A 26,522-nucleotide genomic window follows, 5' to 3' on the forward strand; every position below is an offset into this window, starting at 1 on the left:
TCCTGGCGTGTGTCCTCAGCACCTTGGTTGTTGCTCCTGGCTTCTCAGACCATGCTTGCCACTTCTCCATGAAGTTTCTCAGACTTGTCAGACCCCCAGGTAGATCGCAGCAGCCTCTGGAGACCCTCACGAGGCTTTTCTCTGCCAGGGCCTTGCTCTGTGATCTGGCCAGGCTGTCACAGCCTGCTTTTCTTGAATCCATTTATTTCATAAATCCCCTGGACCTGTCCTACCTGTTTTGAGATCTCTCCTTGGCTTAGCCACGGCTGACTGGACAGGTTCACACCTGCACAGGGTACGGAGAGAAGGAACTGGTGCATCCTCCTCCCTCCCCTTTCTGCACCAGAAACAAGGCTGTGAATGTCACGCTGCTCAACTGGGCAGCATCAGCACAGAGTCCTTTTTTTGGCTCAGAAAAGGTTAAATCTGCCAGAAAACTTAAGTTTTCCCCAGGTTCCTCCCACATCTCTCAGCTTGCTGGGACAGCCTGAAATAATAGAGGGAATTCAAACCACCCAGCATCTCTCTTGTCCAGTCCCCCTCCCTGGCAGGTCTCTCCCACCACGAAAGCAACCTGGAGATCCCAGCAAGGATTCTTCGGCTGGCTGGTGGTTCAGCCAACCCCTCCCGCTCCTCCCCGTGCGGCTTCCAGCTCTCGGCACCGAGATGCCCTCCGGAGGCTGCTGGAGGACAGACAGCACAGTGTGCCCATCAGTGGCCGGCTGAGTGAGGCTGGGGAGACGCTGAAAATCCTTGGGAAAGGCTTTCGGGTTTTTTCCTCTCACTGAAGAGTTTATTTTGGCGCAGGCCAGGCTCTTCTGATTGACAGACTCTTTCCTTCTTTCCTTCTTCCTTTCTCTTTTTCTCTTTTCCTTTCTATCTTCCTTTCTCTCCTCCTTTCCTCCCTCCCTCCTCTTTCTCTTTCTTTCTTTCTTTCTTTCTTTCTTTCTTTCTTTCTTTCTTTCTTTCTTTCTTTCTTTCTTTCTTTCTTTCTTTCTTTCTTTCTTTCTTCCTTCCTTCCTTCCTTCCTTCCTTCCTTCCTTCCTTCCTTCCTTCCTTCCTTCCTTCCTTCCTTCCTTCCTTCCTTCCTTCCTTCCTTCCTTCCTTCCTTCCTTCCTTCCTTCCTTCCTTCCTTCCTTCCTTCCTTCCTTCCTTCCTTCCTTCCTTCCTTCTTTCTCTCTTTCTCTCTTTCTCTCTTTCTCTCTCTCTTTCTCTCTTTCTCTCTTTCTCTCTTCCTCTCTTTCTTCTTTTTCTTTCCTTCCTTCTCTCCTCTTTCTCTCTTTCCCTCTTTCTCTTTCTCTCGCTCTTTCTTTCCCTCTTTCTCTCCCTCCTTCCCTCTCTCTTTCTCTCTCTTGCTTTCTCTCTTTTTCCCTCTCTCCCTTTCTCTCCCTCCCATCCTTTTTTAACTGACACCACAGTCCTTCATTCTCCTGCCTTCAAGCTGCTGGGAAGCCCCAGCTGCCACTCAAACCTGACCTACCCTCTGGCACTGCTGACCCACAGGAACTGGCAGTGACCCAGCTCTGGTGTGGTAGCACCACACACCTCAGTGCCCCTCTCTGGGGGTCTGACATCCCCTGGAAGGCTGGTGACAGACCAGCACGTCCCACCAGCCAGCACGGTGCCCTTGGGAAGGTGGGTCTGGCGGGGGAGACCCGGGCACCTTCCTACATGACACTGAGCACTGGTGGCTGCTGCTGGCTGCAGATTTAGCCCCAGGCTGGCTTCAGTGGCACCTCTGAAGTACTAAGGCCTGAACCATCGTTCCCATCCAAAGCTGACCCCTGGGTGAGTCTCACAGCCCAGCAATACATCCTCTGTGTGCAGCATTAATCACACACACATGGTTGTAACTCTTCCTGTAGCCAGCAGAACAGTGTTTCTTTCTTTGGAGGTGTTCTGCAAGGCCATGAGACCAGATGCCTGGCCTTGTGGAGAAATCTGTGGTCAAAGCTAAGACACGTAGAGATACTACTCCCTTGGATTCCTTCTTGAGCCCTGGCCAGGTGGAATCCAACAGGGAGAGTGAAGCCAGATGATTCTGGTTGTGAGGTGATGTAAACTTGTTTATTCAACACTATAAAAAGCTGGACCCTCCTGCAGTGACTTTGGAGGCCTCACCTACAAGTGGCTGTGCTGAGGAGAATCTCCCAATTGCTGGGTTAGGTTCTCCAGATCCCTATTGGAATCGGGGCTCCCCAGCAGCTGTGGATCTGGATGTGTTGGGGCAATTGGGGATGTACCTTTTTTAATCACTTTGACTTTTCTTTTTCCTGTATAGCAATGATTGCATGCATTCCCCTGCTTATTATCCTGGCTGCTTAAAACTAGAGTGTAATCAGCTTATTGGTTTAAGTGAGTGCATTAACCTGATGTTTGTATGCCCTTGAAACAGTAAAATAAGCCTCCCCTTTTTTCTGGTGCTGGTGTCCTTCCTATTGACCCCATCAACTGGCAAAGCAGTGATTGCACTGCCAGCCACAGTAGCACTGCATCCAGGGTGTGCTGGTCCCCAGGCAGTGCAGGTTTCCAGACCATACCCAGGGATAGTTGCCTGGAGCTTGGTTAAAGCCAGAGTAGGAGCTGTGCAAACAACAGTCCAGACACCAGGCTCCCCACCGCCATCCAGCTCATGAAGCACGATTGTTGCTACCACCTTCTTTCAGCCCCAAAGCTGGGAGGGCGCAGGGAATCTCTTCCAGTGGGGTACCAAAGTGTTGACCCAGAGATGCATTTGACCCCAGGAAACCTCTGGGCAAAGACTAAAAGTGATGAGATGAGAGTGGTGGAGGAGATGCAGCAGATTCTCCCTTGGGAGACAGGTAATTTGATTGATCTATCCAGATCTGAGATGCCATTGAGTTTAGCATCTTGCTGACACTGCCACTCCAGGACACACTCTGTTTGCTTTGGAGGGGGCTGGGCACTTCCCACAAAGTCACTTTTCTTTCCTCCAGCCTGTGTTTTCCTCAGAGGAATGGCAAGCAGGAAGTCTGGCAGCTTGCAGGCTGTCACGAGGGGTGGGAGTGTGGAGGGCAGTGGGAAGTTAGAATGAGCTGCCTTTGACAGTGGTTTAGTTTGCTTGGCCTGTGCTATTCCTGGGCCCACAGAGCAGGACTTCATGTTGGTATGAAATGAGAGTCACTCGTGTAAGTGTCACCCCCAGCCCCTCCAGCTCTCTGGGTCTCAGCCCCAGTTTAAACACAGGGGCTGAAATGGGAATGTGGTAGGAGCTGCAGGGTCCCCTCTTAGAATCCACCCAGCAGCTGCTCCATCCTGCTACCCCTGCCAGCCCCCCCAGGAGTGGCCACGGGCTCTGTACAGTAACAGCCAGGCCGTAGCAATAAGCTCCCCAGCCTTTCACCTTACCCAAGGGATGGCTGTCAAACTGCCACTTCTTTGGGGACCACACACTGGTGCACGTATTGAAGCCTGGAGCAGGGCCCTGACCCCTCTCTCCTGATAGTGTATTGTAACCCAGTGGAGCAGGGGTGCTGTATGTCGACCTTTAGGCTGCTGGAGCTTTTTCAATGAATTAGTTTTCTGTTCCACCTGCATGTTCATGTTTCCTTTGGCCCAGGTGTTCCCCCTTTCTGCTCTCTCAGGTTGTCTGATCCACCCTGCCATTGCTTTTCTTGCTTTACATAAGAGAATTTCTACCCACACAGGCAGAATAGGTTGTGGAATCAGCTTGGGGACTCTGAGCAGGATAAACCTGTTCTGATGGACAGGCAGACTGAGGGATGGGAGCACATTCACCAGCAGCAGCCTGATTCTCTGTGGTTCTAGGAGAGCCCAGATCCCACAGCTATGTGTGGAGTTTCCTTCAAGGCAAGGCAGCTAGGGGTTCTGCAGGAAAAGGCAGGGCTGAGTACATAAACTGAACCTGGCAGGGCCATCTCTAATGAATAAGGGTCAGTGGTTATGCAGACACCACGTGTGCCTGCATACAGAGAGGGGATTGTGCCCCTGGACTGGGCACTGGTGAGGCTGCACCTCGAGTGCTGGGTCCAGTTCTGGGCTCCTCACCGTAAGAAGGACATGGAGGTCCTGGAGCGAGTCCAGAGAAGGGCAACCAGGCTGGGGAAGGGGCTGGAGGGCAAATCCTCTGAGGAGCAGCTGAGGGAGCTGGGGGTGTTCAGCCTGGAGAAGAGGAGGCTGAGGGGAGACCTTCTCCCCACCTCCCCTGCCCTGCCAGGAGGGTGCAGAGAGGTGGGCGATGGTCTCTTCAGCCAGGGAACAGGAGATGGGACAAGGGGCAATGGGCTCAAGCTGCCCCAGGGCAGGGTCAGCTCAGATGTGAGGGAAAAGTTCTTCCCTGGCAGAGTTGTGGGGCTGTGGCACAGGCTGCCCAGGGAGGGGCTGAGTCACCTTCCCTGGGTGTGTTTAACAGGCAGGGAGATGAGGTGCTCAGGGATCTGGGTCAGCACAGGACAGGAACAGTTGGACTCAATGATCTTCAAGGTCTTTTCCAACCTTGTGATTCTGTGCTGTGTGGGGAAGGACCTGCACATATCCAGATGTGAGGCAGGCAGGGGCTGCAACCACAGCAGGGAGAGATTTTGTGTGAATGGGAGCAGAAAATCCCCAGCCTCTGCCCAAGCAGGAGCTGCAACAGCTGCCAGGGATTCTTCCCAACCTTAACATCACATCTGGATAGGGTTCAGCTCCCCGGACTCTGGTCACACGCAGAGGGGGGTGGTTGTCTCTGAGCAGCTGTCTGCCTGTCTTCTCATCTCCTTCCACCCAGCTCGACTCTGGCTGCAGCCTGCTGGCTGGGACAGGCTTTGGTGCCAGGCTGCTGTGGCAGGACTGGCCTGAATGTCTTGGGGGCTGGAGGGCAGGAGCACAGGACACTGCACTGTCCCCCATCCCAGCAGCTGTGACCCCAGCACAGCTGCCAAGGGGCTGCCTCACTGTGCACCTTCTGGCACCTTCTGGCTGGCCCAGCCTCTGCCTCATGGGTTTTGTGTCTAGTCATAGAATCATAGAATCACTTAGGTTGGAAGTGACCAGGTCCAACCACAGCCTGACCCTGCCCAGCCCCCCTCTAGCCCATGTCCCCAAGCACAATATCTCCAGGCCTTTTAAACCCCTCCAGGGATGGTGACTCCACCACTTCCCTGGGCAGCCTGTTCCCAGACTTGACAGCCCTTTCAGTACAGAAATTCTTCCTGATATCTGACCTACATCTCCCCTGGTGCAATTTGAAACCGTTTCCTCTCATCCTATCGCTTGTTACCTGAGAGAAGAGACTGACCCTCACCTCTCCACACCCTCCTTGCAGTTAGTTGTAGAGAGCAATAAGGTCTCCCCTCAGCCTTTTTAAGACTATAAAGCCCCAGCTCCCTCAGCCACTCCTCACAAGACTTGTGCTCCAAACCAGCTTCCCCAGCTTCATCGCCCTCCTCTGGACACGCTCCAGCATCTCAACATCCTTCTTGTAGTGAGGGGCCCAAAACCAGACACAGCACTTGAGATGTGGCCTCACCAGAGCTGAGTACAACAGAACAATCCCTTCCCTGCTCCGGCTGGTCCCACCATTCCTGACACAAGCCAAGATGTCCTTGGCCCCCTTGGCCCCACGGGCACACTGCTGGCTCCTGTTCAACCCCCCGGGTCCTTCTCTGCCAGGCAGCTCTCCAGCCCCTCTGCCCCAGCCTGGAGCGCTGCCGCGGGCTGGGGTGACCCAAGGGCAGGGCCTGGTACTTGGCCTTGTTGAAACCCATCCAGTTGGCCTTTCCCCATTGATCCACCCTGCCCAGGCCCCTCTGCAGAGCCTTCCTGTCTTCCAGCAGATCAACACTCCCACACAATCTGGTGTCACCTGCAAACTTCCTGAGGGTGCACTCCATCCCCTTCTCCAGATCATTAACAAAGATGTGGAAGAGGAACACCCGGGGAACACCACTTGTGACCTGCCACCAGCTGGGTTTAGCTCCAGTCACCACAACTCTCTGGGCCCAACCGTCCAGCCAGTTTTTAATGCAGCAAAGAGTACACCCATCTGTTCCATGGGCAGGTAGTTTCTCTAGGAGGACGCTGTGGGAGACAGTGGCAAAGGCTTTACTGAAGTCACAGAATCACAGAATTGTAGGGGCTGGGAGGGACCTCCAGAGCTCATCGAGTCCAAGCCCCTGCCAAAGCAGCTCCCTAGGACAGGTCGCACACATTGGCATCCAGACAGGTCTTGAGTATCTCCAGAGATGGAGACTCCACACCCCCTGGGCAGCCTGTCCCAGGGCTCCCTCACTGGGGAAAAGTTCTTCCCCATGTTGGTGGGGAACTCCCGGTGCTCCAACTTGAGCCCATCGCCCCTTGTCCTGTCCCCACAGACACTGAAAAGGGGCTGCCCATTTCCCCTGTGTCTCACCCTTCAGATATTGATAAACATTGATCAGATCCCCCCTCAGTCTTCTTTTCTCCAGGCTGAACAGCCCCAGCTCCCTCAGCCTTTCCTCACAGGGGAGATGCTCCAGGCCCTTCATCATCTCCGTAGCCTCCACTGGACTCTCTCCAGGAGATCCCTGTCTTTTTTATCCCAGGGAGCCCAGAACTGGACACAACACTCCAGGTGGGGCCTGACCAGGGCAGAGCAGAGGGGGAGGATCCCCTCCTGTGACCTGCTGGCCACACTCCTCTTGATGCCCCCAGGATCCCATTGTCTCTCTCAGTCCCCAGGGCACACTGCTGGCTCATGGCCACCCTGTCACCCACCAGGACCCCCAGGCCTTTCTCCTCAGAGCTCCTCTCCAGCAGGTCACCCCCAGCCTGTCCTGATTCCAGCAGTTATTCCTTCCCAGGTGCCAGACTCTCCACTTGCTTTTGTTGAACCCCATCTGGTCTCTCCCTGCCCAGCTCTCCAGCCTGGCCAGGTCTCCCTGGATGGCAGCTCAGTGTCCTGTGTGTCAGCCACTCCTCTCAGCTCTGGATCATCGGGTATTTGCTGAGGGTGGATGCTGTTCCCTCACCAAGGTCATTGATGAAGATATTGAACAGAACTGGACCCAACAGAACCACCCTGGAAATCCAGCCAGGATTTCTGGTAAACAAAGGCAAGTGGCTTGGGGGGCACTTCCCCAGCTGTATCCCCATCTGGAGCCATCGACTGGTGCAGATTTAAGCGGCTGAGCAGGTCACTAACCCATTCCCCCAGCATTCTGGGGGCTTCAGGCCACTTCCTGTCCCCAAGTTTCCCCTCCTGGGTCTGGGTATGAGGAGACAACTGGTCTGACTGCTGAAGACTGGGGCAAAACCAGCGTTAAGTACCTCAGCCTTTTCTTTACCCTCCATCACAATGGTGTCGTGTGTCCCCCCCCCCCAATCCAGGAACGGTGGGAGATTCCCCCTGGTCTCCTTTTGTTGTTAATGTGTTTATGGAATTGGTTCCTGTTCTGTTCTACAGCAGCTGCTTCAGCGCGGCCAGTGATGCATCTGGGTTGGGGAGCTCGACTTGTGAGCTGGGGCCTGACCCTGCAGCAGGCATCGCAGCCGGGGTGGTCCTGTGGGCCGGGCAGGGTCCGGCGGGGCCGGGCAGGGTTCTGCGGGGCCGGGCAGAGCCCTGTGGGGCCGGGCAGAGTCCTGTGGGGCCGGGCAGAGTCCTGCAGGCTGGGCAGGGTCCTGCAGGCCGGGCTGGGTCCTGCGGGGCCGGGCAGGGTCCTGCGGGCCGGGCAGGGTCCTGCGGGCCCAGGTAGGGTCCTGCGGGCCGTGCAAGGTCCTGCGGGGCCGGGCAGGGTCCTGCGGGCCGTGCAAGGTCCTGCGGGCCGGGCAGGGTCCGGCGGGGCCGGGCTGGGTCCTGCGGGGCCGGGCTGGGTCCTGCGGGCCAGGCAGGGTCCTGCGGGGCCAGACAGGGTCCTGCGGGGCCGGGATGGGTCCTGCGGGCCGGGCAGGGTCCGGTGGGGCCAGACAGGGTCCGGCGGGCCGGGCAGGGTCCTGCGGGGCCGGGCTGGGTCCTGCGGGCCCGGGCAGGGTCCTGCGGGGCCGTGCAAGTTCCTGCGGGCCGGGCAGGGTTCTGCAGGGCCAGACAGGGTCCTGCGGGGCCAGACAGGGTCCTGCGGGCCCAGGCAGGGTCCTGCAGGCTGGGCAGGGTTCTGCGGGCTCAGGCAGGGTCCGGCGGGCCAGACAGTCCTGCGGGCTGGGGCAGGGTCCTGCGGGGCCGGGCTGGGTCCTGCGGGCCGGGCAGGGTCCGGTGGGGCCAGACAGGGTCCTGCAGGCTGGGCAGGGTCCTGCGGGGCCGGGCAGGGTCCGGTGGGGCCACATAGGGTCCTGCGGAGCCGGGCAGGGTCCTGCGGGGCCCAGGTAGGGTCCTGGGGGCCGGGCAAGGAGCCGAGCGCGGGGAGCGCAGAGCCGGCGGGCACCGCGCCGCATCCCGCAGCGCCAGGCGAAGGCTGCTCGGGGGCGCGGGAGTCGCCATGTCACCGCCATGTCGCCGCCCCCGACCCGCCCGCTCCCCGCCCCTCCTGTCCCGGCCCATCCCGTCCCGTCCCGGCGGCAGTCAGAGGCCGGCGGGGCGCAGCGCAGCGCCATGGGGCCGCCCGAGGAGCTGCGGGCGCGGCTGGCGCGGTGCGGGCAGAGCCACCTGCTGCGCTTCTGGGCCGAGCTGGGCCCGGCGCAGCGCGGGGCGCTGCTGGCGGCGCTGCCGCCGGGCCTGGAGGAGCACTGTCGGCTGGCGGCGGCGGCCGGGGCCCGGCAGCAGGGCCCGCCGGAGCGCCTGGACGGCCGGATGGAGCCGCTCCCCGCCCGGCTGCTGGGCAGCGCCCGCCGCAGCGACCCCGCCGCGCTGGAGCGCTGGGAGGCGGAAGGTGAGCGGGGCTGCCCGGTCCGGCCCGGGGCGGGGGGTGGGGGGAGGGTCCGGAGAGGCCGGGGGGGGATGTTGGACACACCGGGGCCGCCTGTCCCAGCGCTGCCGGCCGCTCCCGGCGCGTTCCCCCCCCCTGCTCGCTCCGGGAACCGGCCGCGGCTGGCTTAGGACCCACGGAGCGCGGCCCGGCGCCGGCTGGGTGGGCTGGGTGCTGGGCTGCGGTGCTCGGGAGCCCGGGGCGGTTCGTGGCGGAGCCCCAGGTCGGGTTTTCCGCCCTGCGCCTCGGGGGGTGAGGCCGGGGTCGCGGTGGGTTCATCAGACTGTGGCGGCAGCCGGACGCGCAGCGCTCGGCGGGGCTCTGGGGGGGCTCTGCGGGGCCGGGCCAGTGAGTTTTCACTCTTGGCTGAGGCTGGAGAGTGCGTGTGGGCAGGAGGTTGGATGACAAGGTGCCTCGCAGGAGGAGGTGGGAAGGGCGGGAGCTGCGTGGCTGCCGGAGGAGATGCCAGTGCCGGGGCAGAGACCGGCCTCCCACACCCAGGTGTTCCCCCCCACCCCTCCCCGGGCTGTTCCACGTGTGATGCAGGAGAGATGAGGCCTGGGAGCAGAGTGAGGAAGAAGCCCAGGAAAGCCCAACATTCATACTTTGTTCTGGAGCCTGGTGGATCCTAACGGCTTTCCCTGGTCACCCCTGTGGGCGTGTGAAAGATGCTGGGAGTAACGGAGCAGGTGGTGCTGGATGTGGGTGCTCTGCTCCCTCCACAGCACGTACAGCTCACACACACACCCTGGGCTTTTTTGAAAACTCTCTGACCTGGAGATATCCCAGCCCCATCTGGACACCAACCTGTGCAATGTGAGCTGGGGAGCTGCTTTGGCAGGGGGGTTGGACCCCATGAGCTCTCCAGCTCCCTTCCAACCCCTGGGATCCTGTGATTTCTTTTATTTACAGAGGTTCTTCAGCTATGTCTCCCCTCCTTCCTTATAGAACATAACACCACTGTGGAAAAACAACCAGAATAATAAAAGGAAGCCAGAAGAACCAGCTGTGTCTGTGTGCCTAAACTGTGGCAAGTGTCAGTCAGCCCAAGCCTGCCCAGAGAGAGGTGGAGATGGCTGGGCTGGGGACTAAAAATTTCCAGACAAGAGCAGAAATAGAAGAGGTGGTGTCATGGGGCTGAGGAACTTTTCTGCTGTGTCAGATTCTACTGACAGAGCTGTCTGGTGACGGAGGCGGCGGTAGGAAACTGGTGACCCAGGGGCCACGTGTGCTTGGCCCTGCCAGGGTTTCCAGCAGCCCTACTCACAGCTCTGGCCAGCACCACAGCAGCTGCCAGGATGTGACTCGGTGGGCTTTGGTAGGACACCTGCTCTGGTGGTGGTCACTGCCTCTTGCTTGAGGTTGTCATGGTGAGGAGGAAGGGCACCCGTGAATCCTAGAAGCAGGTGGGTTGAGGATGGGGCTCATCCAAGCTGAGTCCCTCATCCTCAGCTCTGCCAGGCCAGCAAGGAGCTGGCATGTGTGCCATCTGCAGCCAGGTAGGACAGGTGGTACACGTGGGGCTGGCCTTGCTTGCTGCCAGCAGTGCAGCCAGAAGGTCCAGGGTGCTTGGGACCAGCAGCACCCTGCCCAGGTCACCTCAAGCCACCTCAGTCCAGCAGGCAGCATTTCTTAATGTCTTCCAGGAGCTGGGATGTGGCTCTTCTCTTTCCATGTGGTTTGTTTTTATGATCCTGTTTAATGCTGGTGCTGGGAATCAGCCCTGGGGTTCATTTCCCAGAGGAGGGCATTCAGCAGCCAGACTTTTGCTGCAGTGCCTGTTGCTAGGGCGCTGCTGGCATGCTGCATATCCCTGAGGATGTGGCCTCATTCTTGGGAGCATCCTGGTGCTGGGGCATGGCAGTTCCCAGCAGAGCTGGAGTCACTGGCTTGTGGGTCTGTGAGGGGATGCAGGCTTGAAATGACCGTTTCCAGTGAGCTGCTTGCAGTGCTACAGCAGTTCAGGATGATCAGGGCTGGGAGGGACCTCTTGAGATCATTTAGCCCAACCCCCTGCCAGAGCAGGATTACTTCAAGGAGGCTGCATGGAACAGCATCCAGGATCATGGGTCTGACTGTCTCCAGAGATGGAGACTCCCCAACCTCTCTGGGCAGCCTGGCCCAGGGCTCTGCCACCCTCCCAGCAAAGAAGTTCCTCCTCATGTCCAGGTGGAACTTCCTCTATTCCAGTCTGTGCCCATCACCTCTTGCCCTGTCCCTGGGCACCACTGGACACAGACTGACCCGTCCTCCTGACCCACCCCTCAAGGGTTTATCAGCATTGATAAGATCCCCCTCAGTCTTCTCCAGACCAACCAGTCCCAAGTCCCTCAGCCTCTCTTCATCAGAGAGATGTTCTGGTGCCCTCAGCATCTCCACAGCCCTTTCTGGTCCCCTCTCCAGTATCTCCCTGTCCTCCCTGATCCGGGGAGCCCAGCCCCACACACAATATTCCCCATGTGGCCTCAGCAGGGCAGAGCAGGGGGGCAGGGAACCTCCCTCCACCTGCTGGACACACTTTTCTTGACACACCCCAGGATGCTGTTGGCTTTCTTGGCCACGAGGACACACTGCTGGTCATGGCCAGCCTGTTCTCCACCAGCACTCCCAGAGCTTTTTCCACAGAGCTGTTTCCCAGCAGGTCACCCCTAATCTGTACAGGGCCATGGGGTTATTCCTACCCTTGCCCTGACTGAATTTCATAAGATGACTTTCTGCCCAGCTCTCCAGCCTGTGCAGGTGTTGCTGGGTGGCAGCACAGCCCTCTGGCATGTCACCCACTCCTCACAGTTGTGTATCATCCAGACACCTGCTGAGGGTCCACTCTATCCCTTCATCCAAGTCACTGATGGAGCAGGGCTGGAACCAGCACTAACCCCTGAGGAACACCACTTGCTGGAGGCCTCCAGCTATGCTGTGCCCCTCACCACAACCCTCTGGGCTCTGTTTTCCAGCCAATTTTCAATCCACTCCACTGTCCATTCATCTAACCCATTGTTTCCTGAGCTTGCCTGTGAGGATGCTGTGGGAAACCAGAGCAGAGTCAAGTCAGACAATATCCACTGCTCTCCCTTCATCTCCCTGTCCAGTGATGCCCTCGTGTTGAGTGGGATGAGAGCAGAGTGAGCTGTCCCAACCCACTGCTTGATATCCCCAGGGCTGCAGAGTCTCCTTATTAACCCACTCCCCCCTTTTTTTTTGTGGTGTGATTAAAAAGGTGGTTATAAAGACCAAGGCAACTCAAAGCTCATTCCTGAGAATACCTGAGATTTGTTTAATATTGAAAAGAAATAACATCATTGGCATTGTCTGTGAGGTGGTAACACGGTGTGGTCAGATTTGCTTTCAGATTTTCAACACAAACATGAAGCACTCACACTTTCTAGGCAGCCTTGGGGATGAGGGTGTAAATCAGCACAGATGCTTCTGCATTCTGGAAATGTTTTATTAATGAAATCTCACCCTGGGTAGTTGCCACAGTGTAGTTCCTGTTTCTCCAGGGTTTGATGAGCTATTCTGGTTATCTGACAGCTCTGCAGAAGGAAGGACTGGGTGGTTTTTCCTTTATTCTCTTGCTGACTGCTGTTGTGATGGGGCTGGTGCACTTGTTGAGCAGGAGGATTCAGGCTGCACTTTCAGGAGCAGCCTGTTCTTCCTCCAGAATCTGCCCAGTGTCAGGTGTTGCACTTGGGCTGGAGGAATCCCAGACACAGATACAGACTGGGAGAAGAGCTCCTGGGGAGCAGCCCTGCTGAGAAGGACCTGGGGATTGTGGTGGATGAGAAGCTTGACATGAGCCAGCAGTGGCTCTTGCAGCTCGTAGGGCCAATGGGATCCTGGGCTCCATCAGCAGAGGGGTGGCAGCAGGGACAGGGAGGGGATTGTCCCTCTCTGCTCTGCCCTCCCCAGCTGGAGTCCTGTGTCCAGAGCTGGGCCCCAGTACAAGAGAGATGTGGGGCTGTTGGAGAGGGGTCAGAGGAGCCACAAGGATGCTCAGAGGGCTGGAGCACCTGCCCTACAAAGAGAGGCTGAGGGAACTGGGCTTGTTCAGCCTGGAGAAGAGAAGGCTGTGGGGGGACCTCATTGCAGCCTCCCAGTGCCTGAAGGGAGCAGAGGAACAGGAGGGGAATCAGCTTGTTAAAAGAGCAGATAATGGCAGAACAAGGGGGATGGACTAAAGCTGAAGGAGGGAAGGTTTAGATTAGATATTAGGGGGAAGTTTTTTACAGAGAGAGTGGTGAGGGGCTGGAACAGGCTGCCCAGAGAGGGGGTGGGTGCCCCATCCCTGGGGGTGTTCAAGGCCAGGTTGGATGGGGCCCTGGGCAGCCTTGTGTAGCTCCAGGCCTGGAGGTTGGTGTCCCTGCCTGTGGCAGGGGGTTGGAGCTCTGTGATCCTTGGGGTCCCTTCCAACCCAGACCATTCTATGATTCTATGAGAATCGGGGTCTGGGTCTTGCAGCAGGAGGTTCCCTGCAGCGTTGGCAGGTACCTGAGAGCCCACACATCTTCCCTCTTTGGTTGAGCTGTTTGTATTTCACATGCTGCACAAAATAAGGGAGAGGATTTTTCCAAGTGGGACAGGAATTTGCAGCAAGAGGAGTGAGCTGTGAGGAAGTTTAGTCCTGAATAGTTGTAGTTTCCCAGTTGGGAAGTCAGAGCAGACCCCCTCCCACACACACACCTCTGGGGATACACGTTTTCATGATGATGTAGGACCAGAAACTTGGGAGAACACTGGCAGGTGTAGCCTTGTGCTGTGATTTCAGGGAATGCCATGAGTGATAGGAAGGAGAGTCACCTTGATGGGTTGCTGATGTGCACTGTGCTCAGCCCTCAAGGCTGCTGGAAGAGGAAGAGAGAGTGGCACTGTTGGTGTTATCAGTGGCATTGCCTTGGACTTGGTTCCATCCTGCTTAGGTCAGGGTTCAGCCCTCACAGGGAGACATGAGAATCATAGAATCATAGAATCATAGAATTGTAGGGGTTGGAAGTGACCTGGAGAGCTCCTGGGGTCCAACCCCCCTGCCAAAGCAGCTCCCCAGCTCATATTGCACAGGGCGGCGTCCAGACGGGGCTGGAATCTCTCCAGAGATGGAGACTCCACACCCCCTGGGCAGCCTGTCCCAGGGCTCCCTCACCCTCACTGGGGAAAAGTTCTTCCCCAGGTTGGTGGGGAACTTCCTATGCTCTGACTTGCAGCCACTGCCCCTTGTCCTGTCCCCACAGACACTGAAAAGGGGCTGCCCATTTCCCCCTGCATCCCCTGCTTAAGATAATTATAAACTTTAATTAGGTCCCCCCTTAGTCTTCTCTTCTCCAGGCTGAACAGCCCCAGCTTACTCAGCCTATCCTCATAGGGGAGATGTTCCAGGCCCCTAATCATCTTCGTGGCCCTTCTTTGGACTCTCTCCAGGAGATCCCTGTCCCTTTTTTATCCCAGGGAGCCCAGCACTGGACACAACACTCCAGGTGGGGCCTGACCAGGGCAGAGCAGAGGGGGAGGATCCCCTCCTGTGACCTGCTGGCCACACTCCTCTTGATGCACCCCAGAATCCCATTGTCTCTCTCAGCCCCCAGGGCACACTGCTGGCTCATGGCCAACAAGGTGAGGTGGATGTGAAATGCCAAAGGATCCTTGGGCAGATCCTGCCCTCTTGCCACTGTGTGGAAAACCTCTGAGAACTGCCACCTGCCCTGGAACACCCCTGTTGCAGCAGGGTGGTGCCAGCCCTGGTACCCTTGTGTCATGGCCAAGGGTCACGGGGGTGCTTGTGCAGGAGAAAATGGGACTGTCCTGGTCCTGGCCAGAGCAGAACTCACCTCCCCAAGCAGCCAGCCCAGTGAGCTGAGTTAGCCTGGGCTGCTTCCACACCACCTGCCATCACTCATCTCCCCAGGAACAGGGCAGCAACAACGCTGTGTCTGGTGTGGTGGAGCTCAAGAGTTGAAGTAGGAGGTTCCACAGAGCCAAAGCCAGGTCCTGCCCTTGGGTCAGGCTGGGGCAGAGGGGCTGGAGAGCTGCCTGGCAGAGAAGGACCCAGAGGGTTGAACAGGAGCCAGCAGTGTGCCCGGGGGGCCAAGGGGGCCAAGGGCTCCCTGGCTGCTGTCAGCAATGGTGTGGCCAGCAGGACCAGGGCAGGGACCGTCCCCTGTGCTGGGCAGTGGTGAGGTTCTGCCTCGAGTGCTGGGTTCAGGTTTGGGCCCCTCACTACAAGAAGGATGTTGAGGTGCTGGAGAGGGTCCAGAGAAGGGAAACAGGGTGATGAAGGGTGTGGAGCACAAGTCTGATGGGGAGGGGCTGAGGGAACTGGGGATGTTCAGCCTGGGGAAGAGGAGGCTCAGGGGAGACCTGGTCCCTCTCTACAACTACCTGGAAGGAGACTGCAGTGAGGGGGGAGTTGGTCTCTTCTCCCAAATAACTAGCAATAGGACAAAAGGAAATGGTCTCAAGTTCTGCCAGGGAGGTTTAGATTGGATGTTGGGAAACATTCCTTCCCAGAGAGGGTTGTTGGGCATTGGAAGGGGCTGCGGATGGAGGTGGTGGAGTCTCCATCCCTGGAGGTGTTTGAGATAGGAAGATGTGCTGAAGGATGTGCTTTAGTGGTGGTTGTGGCAGGTTAGGTTGATGGTTGAACTTGATGATCTGGAAGGTCCCTTCCAACCAAGAGAATCTGATGATTCTATAAAATTATGCTTATTTGCATTGCCATACAGCTCACCCAGTGCTACTGCCTGTGCCTTTTAGAGTTTAAGTTTAAACCTGTTCAAGCTTCTCCCTCTACCCAGGGACCTCCTGAAACTTTGAGATCCCAAGCGTTCCACCATCAGCACAGGTTTCCCTCTAGAGACCTCTCTCATCCCACTTGGAGCAGGAGGGTGTATTCCATATCTCCAGGGGTGGCTTCTAACCCACCCCTCTGTGGTGCCTGGGAGCTCAGAGGCTGAGCTGCTCTGCAGCAGGGCGATGGGAGGGCTGCATAGGTGCCTTCCTTCAATGTGCCCAAGCAGGCACTGCCAGCCTTTCCAGAAAGGGTGTCTTTAGGCAGAAACATGGTGTTATTGGGGGGGTGGGACTGAGACTTCTAAGCAGCAGTACTGCCACAGTACCACAAATAACTTATGCCTGGGTTTATTGCTGAAATCTAGATGTTTTAAACAGAATTAAAATCAAGTCAGGTTGTTGGAGCAGCAGTTGGTTTTTCCCCCTTCTGTTGCTCTTTCAAACTGCCAGTTATTTGGAGTTGAGCATAAAACCTCCCTGGGGGTTGGAATCGAGCAGGGGGTGTCCTGCACCAAAGGCAGCAGGTGTAGGCTTGGTGATGTGCAGTAGACTCCTTGCTTTAGGTTGCAGAAAGCTCTGGTAGCTGTTGTACAGCAGCAGAGCTGTGGGGCTTCTACCTGGAGAGTCTCAGAGCTCACTGCATTCCTGGAGGGACACAAAATGTGGTTCCCTAAGGAAAAATCTTTCCCATGGTTGTCAGTTGTTCCTGTGATGCTGGCTTGAGAGAAGGCAGGGAGCACAGACTCTCAAGGAGATGGGTGTTTGTTATGTGGTCTTATTCTTCCCCAAGTCCAAGTTCCAGACTTCCCTGGTTTGTCAAGAGAAACTATGCTGGTTTGAATCAGATTGTGGGAATTGGAGTTTCTTGGCTTTGTGATTAGTCCTGACAGCAGCCAAACAGAAGTGGAGCACAGATTCCAATCGTTGATTAAGGCAGATTCCAGACATGCTTATGTTTACTGAAGATGACAAGACTTTGCTCCTGTGGGATGTAGAAATGTTGGGATAAGGGACCTCTGGAGGTTTCCCTGTTTGGAACAGGACCATACCCAGCCCTCTGTCAGGTTGGTTATGACTTTATCAAAGTAAGGCTTGCAAACCTCAAGGGAAGGACATCCCCCAGCTCTCTGGATATCTCCTTCAGTTCTGCACCACCTTCCTAGTAAAGAGCTTTTATCCTCATGTCCAATTTGAGCCTCCTAAGCTGCAACTCATAGCTGCTTTGTGTCTTTACACCATTCAGTGCTTTAGGTGAGGAAACTGCTGCATCAAAGAGGGGAAGGAATTGTCTGGTTGTGTGCAGCACCAGCTTTCTCTCAAACTACCAGCAGCAGGCAGGGAAGTGGCAGCTTCTGGCTGCTGCCTGAGCTATGAGAAAGGCTCAGGAGATGAGCACAGGTTGCTTTTGTGGTTCTTATGTTCTCTTGGGCTTCTTTCTCTTGTTCAGGCTTGCATCAGATCTCACAGAACAAGGTGGCAGTGTTGCTGCTGGCTGGAGGACAAGGAACTCGCCTGGGAGTCAGCTATCCTAAGGGCATGTACAACGTGGGGCTGCCCAGTGGCAAGACCTTGTACCAGCTCCAAGCAGAAAGGATCTGCAAAGTGGAACAACTGGCTGGCCAGAGACACCACTGCAAGTGTAGCATCCCCTGGTAGGTGACCTGGAGCCACAGACCTGCTGTGCAGGGTCTTTGCTTTGCAGTCTTGCCTGCACTGCCTTCTGGAAGCACTGAGCTGGGGGCCCTAAGGAGGTTCTGCAGAGGTTGGTGTGCTGGTGCTGGAAGAGGGGACACAGGGCTGGGGGGTGGCAGCTCTGTGTCTGAGGGACTGGCACTGCCCTTGCACTATCACCTGCTGCCCTCACTGCTGCAATGTGCTCTCTTTTCACTTACAGTCCTGGACAGCACTATCAACAGCACTTTTCAGTGCCTGTTTCAGATGCTTTGCAAGAGGTTTCATCCCTCTGTCCTGTGCTTTCTCAAGTTCCTGTCTGAAGGGTGAGACTGCCTCCAGCTCACCCTCCTCCTCCCCTTGAGACTGCCTCCAGCTCACCCTCCTCCTCCCCTTGAGACTGCCTCCAGCTCACCCTCCTCCTCCCCTTGAGACTGCCTCCAGCTCACCCTCCTCCTCCCCTTGAGATTGCCTCCAGCTCCTCTTCCTCCTCCCCTTGAGACTGCCTCCAGCTCCTCTTCCTCCTCCCCTTGAGACTGCCTCCAGCTCCTCTTCCTCCTCCCCTTGAGATTGCCTCCAGCTCCTCTTCCTCCTCCCCTTGCCATCAGTTTCTGCTGCAGTGAAAAGACCTTTTCCCCTGGCAGTAAGGAATGCTTGTCATGCTCCATGTTCAGGCCACTTCCTGCTGTTGTTGACAGCTGCCTGCTGTGGCTCCTGGCTGCTCCTGGCTTTTAAAAAGGAGGCTAGCTCTGTGCAAGGAGCACACTAGGAATTCCCTGCAGATGTGGTGGGTGAGGGAGAGGGGGCAATGCAGTGTGCTTCTGGGAGGGGTTTCAGCTGTTTTCTCTGTTAGATTATAAGAGATACCTTTATGAAATCACTGACTGGTCTGAGCCAGGGCTTGGGGAGGGTGAAAGAGCACATCAAAGGTCTGCAGGGTAGCCCATCCATATTGTATTGCTTCCTGAAGCCATGCATCCATGACCTGAATTGCAGAGGCACCATCCCTGGTGCTGCTGGAAGCCAGGGTGGGTTATTTACATGGTGCAACATCTGCTGATGATGTTTACCATTCTGCTACAGTGCACCAGAGGCAAGGCTGTGCCATGCTGCAAAGAGAGAAATCATGGGGGTGTGAAGTCCAGGCTCTCCTGTGTGAGGGATGGATACCCCTGGCATGCTGGCCAGAACCCTGTATACCTGTGGCATGGCAAAGATGACTTTTAGGCACTGTCAAAGAAGGAAGATAGTGGAGGGAGAGACAGCAGCAACATGGAACTGGAAGGAGAAGAGGAAATATGGACACATAGGAGAAAACCAAACCTTGCAGCTAAGGTTTGGAAAGGCTGCTGTTCTTGGCACAGGAGTTTGCAGCTGCTGACCTGCTGGGGATTTGTGTCTCATTCTCAGCTCCTCATGCCTGTCAGTGCTTCTTTAGACAGTGTCAGTTTGAATCTGGGGTGAACGAGGCTGGGGTACTGTCCTCTGCCTTGGTGTTCAGCTCATCCAGGTCTCATTCACACTTAGGAAGAGGCTGTTCTGTCCCAGCTGGAGTTAAACCTGTGGGTAGGATCACACACACGATGCTGTGCAGCCTTCTTGTGGGCTGTGTTCTGGAGGAGAGCTGCCTGCTCTGCTGCAGGGTGCTGCAGTGTGGCTCACTGAGCACTCCTGGGTTTCCTCCCTTTTATGTCCCACTGGTGGTGCTGTCTTTGGCTCGTGCTGTCACTGCTCACTGCTCAGCACCCCTTTCCCACCCAGGTACATCATGACCAGCGAGTTCACGCTGGGGCCGACGGAGGAGTTCTTCAGGGAACACAACTACTTCAACCTGGACAGGTCCAACGTGGTGATGTTTGAGCAGAGGATGCTGCCTGCAGTCACCTTTGATGGGAAGGCCATCTTGGAGGAGAAGGGGAGAATTGCTATGGCTCCAGGTACCCTGCTGCTCCCCCCTGCTCAGTGCAGTGATGTCATGAGTGCTGATGCTTGCTGCTAGCCTTGGAGCAGTCTTTGGAGGGCAGTGTTAATGCTTTGGAGTAGTGTGGGAGAGTTACATGGCTCAGGCTGGTCATCAAGAGCATACCAGGCTCTGCTTAGCTCTTGCTGGAGGTTTGCCCACAGCACGTGGTGGTTATCAGAACCTGGGAGTATCAGCAGGTTTGGGAGGGGGGTGGCTGCAGGTTTAGGAACAGGGTGTGTTGCAGGGCTACATGTGAGGTCCCTGGTGGGGGGTTGGATCCCAGGGGTGAAGCTACCAGTCCTCACCACACACTGTGCCAGCGTGGAGGTAATGGTCCCTCAGCAGAATGATGCTGTTAGACCAGGGAGAAAGCTCACTGGGACAAATGCTCCAGTTCAAGGCTGACTTGAGTGAGATGGGTAAAAAAGGAGGTTATCCCTTTATGAAATGCAATGTCTCATCTAGGGAAGTTCTCCCCTTAACCCAGGTCATGGTAAGAGATTGGGTGAGAGCAGCCTGGTCAGGGCCACGTTGCAGTGATGTGGTTTTGTGGCAACAGAGTGGTTTTGCTGAGCTGGCAGTGGTGTCAGAGGAGGAAATGGGAGAAGGTGGTCTGTGATGAACAAATAAGCAGGTGTCTTTTGTGCAGCTGCAGTTCAAGCCTTTACAAAGACTTGTGGGGGGAGGATAAACTGTGGGTAAGGTTTATTTTAGTCCTTCAGCTGAATTTTACATATGCTTTTGTTCCATACTGGAAGAGAAGAAATCCAACAGGCATTTCCCACCTTCTCTATGATGTTTTGCCCTTTTCTGTTTTCCCTCTGAGGATCTGACTTCATCAGGTCCCATAACACCTCTCTGTGAGGCTGGTCCTGTGGTCCCACTCTGCTGGGAGGCAGTGGGGGTGGGGAGGGGCTTGCCTGAACTGTGTGGTAGAGCTGGAAATAAACTCTGGTAGCCCTGGCTCTTGTTCAGAAAGCATTCCCTGCTCTGCTGGGAAAGCTTGTTCAGGGCTTCCAGCCTCTGCTCTGTTAGCCACAAAACCCCCCTGCAAAGTCTCTCATGAAGCAGAGCTTTCTCTCTTCTCTTGCATTACAGATGGCAATGGTGGTTTATACTGTGCTTTGGTGGATAATAAGATCTTGGATGACATGAAACAGCGTGGGATCCAGTATGTCCATGTGTACTGTGTGGACAACATCCTTGTGAAGATGGCAGATCCGGTTTTCATCGGCTTCTGTGTTTCCCAAGGGGCAGATTGTGGTGCCAAGGTGAGGTGGTGCTGATGCCCTGGATGTGGTCTGATGATGCTGGGAAGCTGCTGGTTAAGGTGAACTTGGTTGAACTGGAGTATTCAGAACCCTGTCCAGCAGTGTCTCTCTCCAGCTGGATTTGGAGGAGCTGCTTGCTGGCTGCCTTCAGAAGCCCTGCACGTGGGGCACCCTCTCCCCTCTTTCCTGAGTACCACAGAAAAGAAACTTCAGTTAGAGCTGGGCCTGTGACTGCACAGGAAGCCACCAACTGGAATTGTTCCCCTTTGTGCCCTGCCCTTTCTGCAGAAGCACTTGGGCTGTCTAGAAGCTGTATTAAACTGAGCTGTGTTATATAAAGACACCCTTAAGGCTAATGGCAGCATTCTGTGTGCCTCACTGTGGAAGATGGGGAAAGCCACCCCAGCCTGGTTCTGTAGCTGCCAGTGCTTTTTATTTAATGCCAGTTCCCAGTCCCCAATAAGAAAAGTGTCCCTCAGTGTGCTGATTGCTTTGAGCTGGCTGGCCTTCAGAGCAACTGTGCAAGTAAGAGGTCAAGTTCTGGGTTTCACGCTGGGTTGTTGGGCAAATCGGGCATCAGGGCTGCTCTGTGTGCCCTGCCCTGGGTGCTGGGGTTTCCATCCTGGTCCTAGCCCCTCTGTCCTGTGGCTGCAGGTGGTGGAGAAGGCGTACCCCACGGAGCCAGTGGGTGTGGTGTGCTCTGTGGATGGTGTCTACCAGGTGGTGGAGTATAGTGAAATCAGCCTGGAGACTGCGCAGCAGCCCAGCCCGGACGGTGGGCTGATGTACAGCGCCGGCAACATCTGCAACCACTTCTTCACAGTTGACTTCCTGGACATGGTGGCCCAGTAAGTTCCAGCAGACCTGCTAGGTAGCTAGCTGTGCAGCCCAGAAATGCCTCAAGAGTTGGAGTTCCCATTGCCCACTCTGCAGGCTCAGGTGTGGTTTATCTCCTGCTCTGCTTTTCACCTTTCTCCTCCGTTCAGAGCAGCTTTGCCCACTTTGTGACAGCCTCAGCCTGCTCTTCATGCCTTGCCCAAGGAGGAGGAGACATACTTTGCTGTAGATGAATCAGCTGAGGTACATAGCAGTGGGTGACCTTCCTGGGTCTGCAAGGTTGGGCAGCCACATGGGCTGCAGCCTGGTCAGTGACTGTCGTGGGTCAGCCCCAGCCCCAGCTGAGCACGATGCTCTGCTTGCTGCCCACTCCCCTGACAGGATGGGGAATTGGGATAAGGAGGCTTTACTGGGACAGCACAGGGAAGTAGCAACCACAAGACAGAATATACACAATGGGTGACAACACAAGGCAGTTTGCTGACCTGTTCAGCTCACACTCAGACTGTCCAGAGCTGCCGAATGCCGCTCCCTGAGCAGCCCATGTTACAGGGAGCTGAGGTCACAAGGGGTGGAAAATGCCCTTGGCCAGCTCTGCTCACCTGTGCTGGCCCCTGGTGAACATTAACTCTGTCCCAGGCAAAACCAAGACAGTGATGCAGCCCCACACTGAGCATTTTCAGCAGGAATGTCACCCCTGCCATCCCTTGGGAGAACAGAGGTTGGAGGAGAGGGCGAAGCACCTCGGTGGTGGGTGGTGGGGATGTGATGAGGAGCGTTGAAGTGAGCACCTTCCTTAAGAGCTGGATTCACCCTCATGTGCAAGATCAGTCTGGGTTATCTTCTTACCTCTACCTGCAATGTCAGCTGGATGCTGGGTCTTCCCCCTTCCCTTCTTCACCCTCTCATGTTGCAGAGGTGCAGAGAGTGCTGCTGGCTGGGCAATAAGCAAAGACCAACAGGCAGTTGAGAGATGACCTGGAGCAGTAATAAGCCATCAGCTCCCCAGAAGAGCACTGCTTTTTTCTAAGTAGCCACAAAGTAAATGGACTCATTTCTCCTTCTTTTGCAGGAAATACGAGCCGCAGCTGAGGTACCACGTGGCCATAAAGAAGGTGCCCTACATTGATGAGGAGGGAAATCTGGTAAAACCCCTAAAACCGAACGGGATAAAGCTGGAGAAGTTTGTGTTTGATGTGTTCCAGTTCTCTAAGTTAGTGGCAGACATGATTTTATTTTTCCCCTCCCTTTCTCACTGTCTCTTTGAATGACTGTAGGCTGGAACAGACCTTGCCAACTGAGCACGTGGTTTGTGGGTGGCTTGTTAGAAAGGCTGTTGGATCTACACCCAGCTCCAACACAACATTAATGCTACAGGCTCCAAGGTGCATTCCCAGGGCATCTGGCAGCAGCTGAGCTTGCTTCTGACTGTGCTCCCAGAACTGTTCATTCTGCAAGGGATAAGTTGGCTGGCCTGACCTCTGCCAGCCCTGTGAGAGAAAGGAAAGAGAAAAGGAACTCACAAAGCCAGGGTTTAGTACAGGCCCATGTGGGGAGTATCCAGACTCACAGAAATTGGGTCTTTCAGGGTTGTGGCTTCTATGGCAACTGCAGTTCTAGTTGTGTTTTCTGTGTGTGTTACACCCCTTGTGCTCAGAGAACAGGTTGCTTAAGCACAGTGGGGCCAAGTTACTGTTGCTGTGGGAACTGTCAGTGTTGTCTTGTCAAGCTCTACAAGGTGGCTGAGAGCACTGTGCTGCAATGTTAGCCCAGTCAGGGGTGCTTTGTGTTTGGGGAATGTGGGACTTCAATTATTAATTTAGGAATTTGGCAGAAATGTTCTTACAGATCTACTTCTGAGGCTTCAAATTCAGCAGTAAAAATTCTGGTTCAGGCTTAAATAAATGAGAAGAGACCTCAGGCAAACAAACTTGTCTTTGCTGGGGATAATATTTTTGGGTTTAGAGGGTTTATTTTAGGATGGAGAGCTCAAGGTTTGAACTGATCTCTGTTTCCTGACGTGTTTGATAAAGAAGTAGCATACCAAAGCCAGAACCAGTGTGATGGAAACCCAGCTGAGTTCTGAGCTTTGAAAGGGCTCATTTGCAAACAGGGATTCCTTGTGCCTCTTTCATAATGCTGCAAAACCAGCTTGACAGCTGCTCCTCACATGTGAAATGTAGAAAGACACAGATGCTGCTGTGGGGCTTTGTTAATTTGCATTCCCATTTCTGGTAAACAGCTGTACTTAACATTCAGCTGTGAATCCTCCCATGGTGCTTATTCATCCCTGGGAACTGGAGTCCTCAGCTCCTCCTTGCCTACAGACTCCCAAGTAGAGTGGGGGCTGTATCCAGGCTCCTGGCATTGCTGCTGTCCCTATCCCACTGTGCTCATAGCTGAGACTTACTGGACTACTTAGTGCCTGGAGAGGTTTCTGTGAGATCTCTGCAGAGCTGTTGCTTTTCTTCTCACTTGTGTACAGCTCTGGAGGGTCAGAAGGTGGCTGTTGTTTTCCCAAAGAGACTGGGCTTGTGTTTTTCCATCCTACAGCCCTGATTCTTCTTTGCTCTTCAGATGGGAGCTGGGCTTTCCTTAGCTGGACTGCCCCAGGCTGCATGTACCCTAAAATATAGATGAAGCTTTCCCCATGAAAGTCAGTGCTGCCTCAGCAGGGCCCATGGGTAGGATTGTTTTGCATGATCCTTGTTTTCTCCCCTTTGCTGACAGGAATTTTGTGGCATTTGAAGTTTTGAGAGAAGAGGAGTTCTCCCCACTGAAAAATGCAGACACAGCTGACACAGACACCCCCAGCACAGCCCGGCAGGCGCTCCTGGCCCAGCACTACCGCTGGGCTCTCAAGGCTGGGGCCAGATTTCTGGATGAGAATGGTTGCAGGATACCTGAGGAACTCAGGTATGAACCTCTGCGACCTCTCTAGCTCCTCTGCAAGTGGCTGCCCAGTCACACCAGCCAGCTAGCAGCACTTACTGTGCTCTGCACAAGCTCCAACCCCCTGCCACAGGCAGGGACACCAACCTCCAGGCCTGGAGCTACACAAGGTTGCCCAGGGCCCCATCCAACCTGGCCCTGAACACCCCCAGGGATGGGGCATCCAGCTGGTCTTTTCTGAACATGCAGACTAGTGTGTGTCACAGCTCCTGCCCCATCAGGGATTGTGGGTACTCTGCAGAGTCTGCACAGTGCTCTGGGCCCTGTCTGTGGAAGAGACTCTTGCCCTTGGGATCATGAGATGACTCCTACTATGGGAGCTTGTTAGGCAGGGGCAACCTTCTCCATCCTTCTGGATTAGCCAGACCAAGGAGTTGTAGTTCATACTCATCACCAGCTTCTCTGAATAGGCCCTGGTGCTTAAAGCCCAGCAAGATTCTCAGGTGAGCTTAAGGATCACCTATTACAGCAGTTACCAGTTCTGGTGCTCCCTGCATCACAGTGAATGAGAAGCTGCTTTTATTCTGTGGGGCTATTATTTCATCAACTCATAGTTTAATCCACCCACAAGATGTTAATTTTACTTGAAAAGCATCTCTGGAAGAGCAGTGCTCTTGTTTTGATGAGAAATATTCAGGGCCTGATACTTAGATTTTTCTTTTCACACTTGTGTTCAGATAATGGTTGGTGCATGTGAATATAACAAATATTCTATCCTTCTGCATATCCCATTCCTGATGATCTTTTCAGCAGGTACACTGTTTTTCAAGCCTAGCACAAAGTTAATCCTGTGTTCTTCTCTCTAGTCTATCAGGAGCTGAACACCCACCAGCTGTGTGTGAGATTTCTCCGTTAGTGTCTTACTTTGGAGAGGTGAGGAGAGCTCTCTGGGGAGGTGTTTTTTCAGAGTGTGCAAGTATTCATCTGATTTCCTTCCTGATGGGGGAATTCTTTTGCCTGGCTTGGCAAGAAACAGTAAGATGTAGGGAAGCAGGACTTGGGCTCTGTGTTACACCAGCGGTTCTGCTGTGGTTTGCTCTTCAGCAGGCTGTTGGCTCTGGGTTTCAGCTGTCTGTAACATGGGGTTAGCAGTGAGGCCACACTGTTCTGTGAAGACTCACAAGTGCTTTGAAATCTGACTGAACAGTGCAGAACACTCCAGCTGTACTGCTGTCTGCCAGTCTGTGCTTGTGTCCCACAGGGAGTGAGCACTGAACCAGACATGGGGTTTGTGCACTGGCTTTAGAGAACCCATGTCTTGGAACAGGTTTCTCAAGTTTATCCCCTTGAAAACAATCTGTTCTGAGAATGCTGCTTCCATTTAATGGTGAGGAACTTCCCTGTGCTGGACAGACAGGCTGAGCACTAATGGATGGCAGGATGGTACTTGGCTGCTGTGGGGAAGAGTGTTCACAGAAGTTTCCATCTTCACTAGCTTTCCATGCACAGGCAGGAGACATCACAGCAATGCATCATGAGCACAACATCAAAACAAGGCAATTTAAGCTGACTTTTCTTTGCTGGTATTATTCTGGTGTGAGCTGAGGCCAGGCCTTCCTCAGGCTGTGCCTCTGCAGGAAGCTTGCTTTGAGATCCATTGTTTTATGGTTCATCTTCATGAACCCCAAGCTTGGGGCTGAAACATTTCTCATCATTGTCACTGGGGAAACTGTTGCTGTCACCTGTCCCTCATACCAGCCTCTAACTTTGGGTGGTCAGTCATTCTTTGGGGACACTACCTAGACTTAAAAATAGTGCAGCAGGCAGTCTGATGACTCTGTGACCTAACAGTGCTGTTTTCACGTGTCCTTAGGGTCTGGAGGTGTACCTGAAGAACAAAGACTTCCCTTCTCCATTTGTGCTCGATGAAAGCAAAGCAGAAATGCTAGGAAAGTCTTGAAGAGGAGGCAGAACTTTCCCCCTCAATTAAGATCTCTGTCAAAGCCATTGTAGGAACTGACATTACTAAAGTGTCAGCCATGAAGAGCATTACAAATCCATTGCTTTGCAGTGTGGGATGGATGCCAGATCCTGGCAGCAGTTGTGTTTACACACACATGTGCTTATCAGTTCTGTTTGGTAACTTTGAAGTCTGTGCCTTTTACCTCAGGCTGTTTTGTAGACTTGAATGTGAATGAAGATTAATACCTTCTGGGTACCAAACAGATTTTTCTCCTTCTTTGCTGTGCATATGAATATGTAGAAGAGCCA

At 54.8% G+C, this 26,522-nt stretch overlaps 1 protein-coding gene across 1 annotated transcript; it reads left to right on the top strand.

Moving 5' to 3' along the window:
* Positions 1-8,524: 8,524 nt before the first annotated feature.
* On the top strand, positions 8,525-26,232 carry UAP1L1 (UDP-N-acetylglucosamine pyrophosphorylase 1 like 1; the record flags this gene model as incomplete). Its single annotated transcript, XM_084272526.1, has 9 exons — positions 8,525-8,801; positions 17,065-17,269; positions 19,050-19,225; positions 20,350-20,522; positions 21,177-21,370; positions 22,432-22,572; positions 24,090-24,275; positions 25,118-25,184; positions 26,125-26,232. The coding sequence occupies 9 exons, from the start codon at positions 8,525-8,527 to the stop codon at positions 26,209-26,211; spliced, it is 1,506 nt and encodes a 501-aa protein (XP_084128652.1). The 3' UTR covers positions 26,212-26,232.
* Between the last annotated feature and the right edge of the window lie 290 nt (positions 26,233-26,522).

Source organism: Gallinula chloropus, assembly GCF_964237585.1.
Source record: "Gallinula chloropus genome assembly, chromosome: 18".
In the NCBI taxonomy this organism is placed as follows: Eukaryota; Metazoa; Chordata; class Aves; order Gruiformes; family Rallidae; genus Gallinula; species Gallinula chloropus.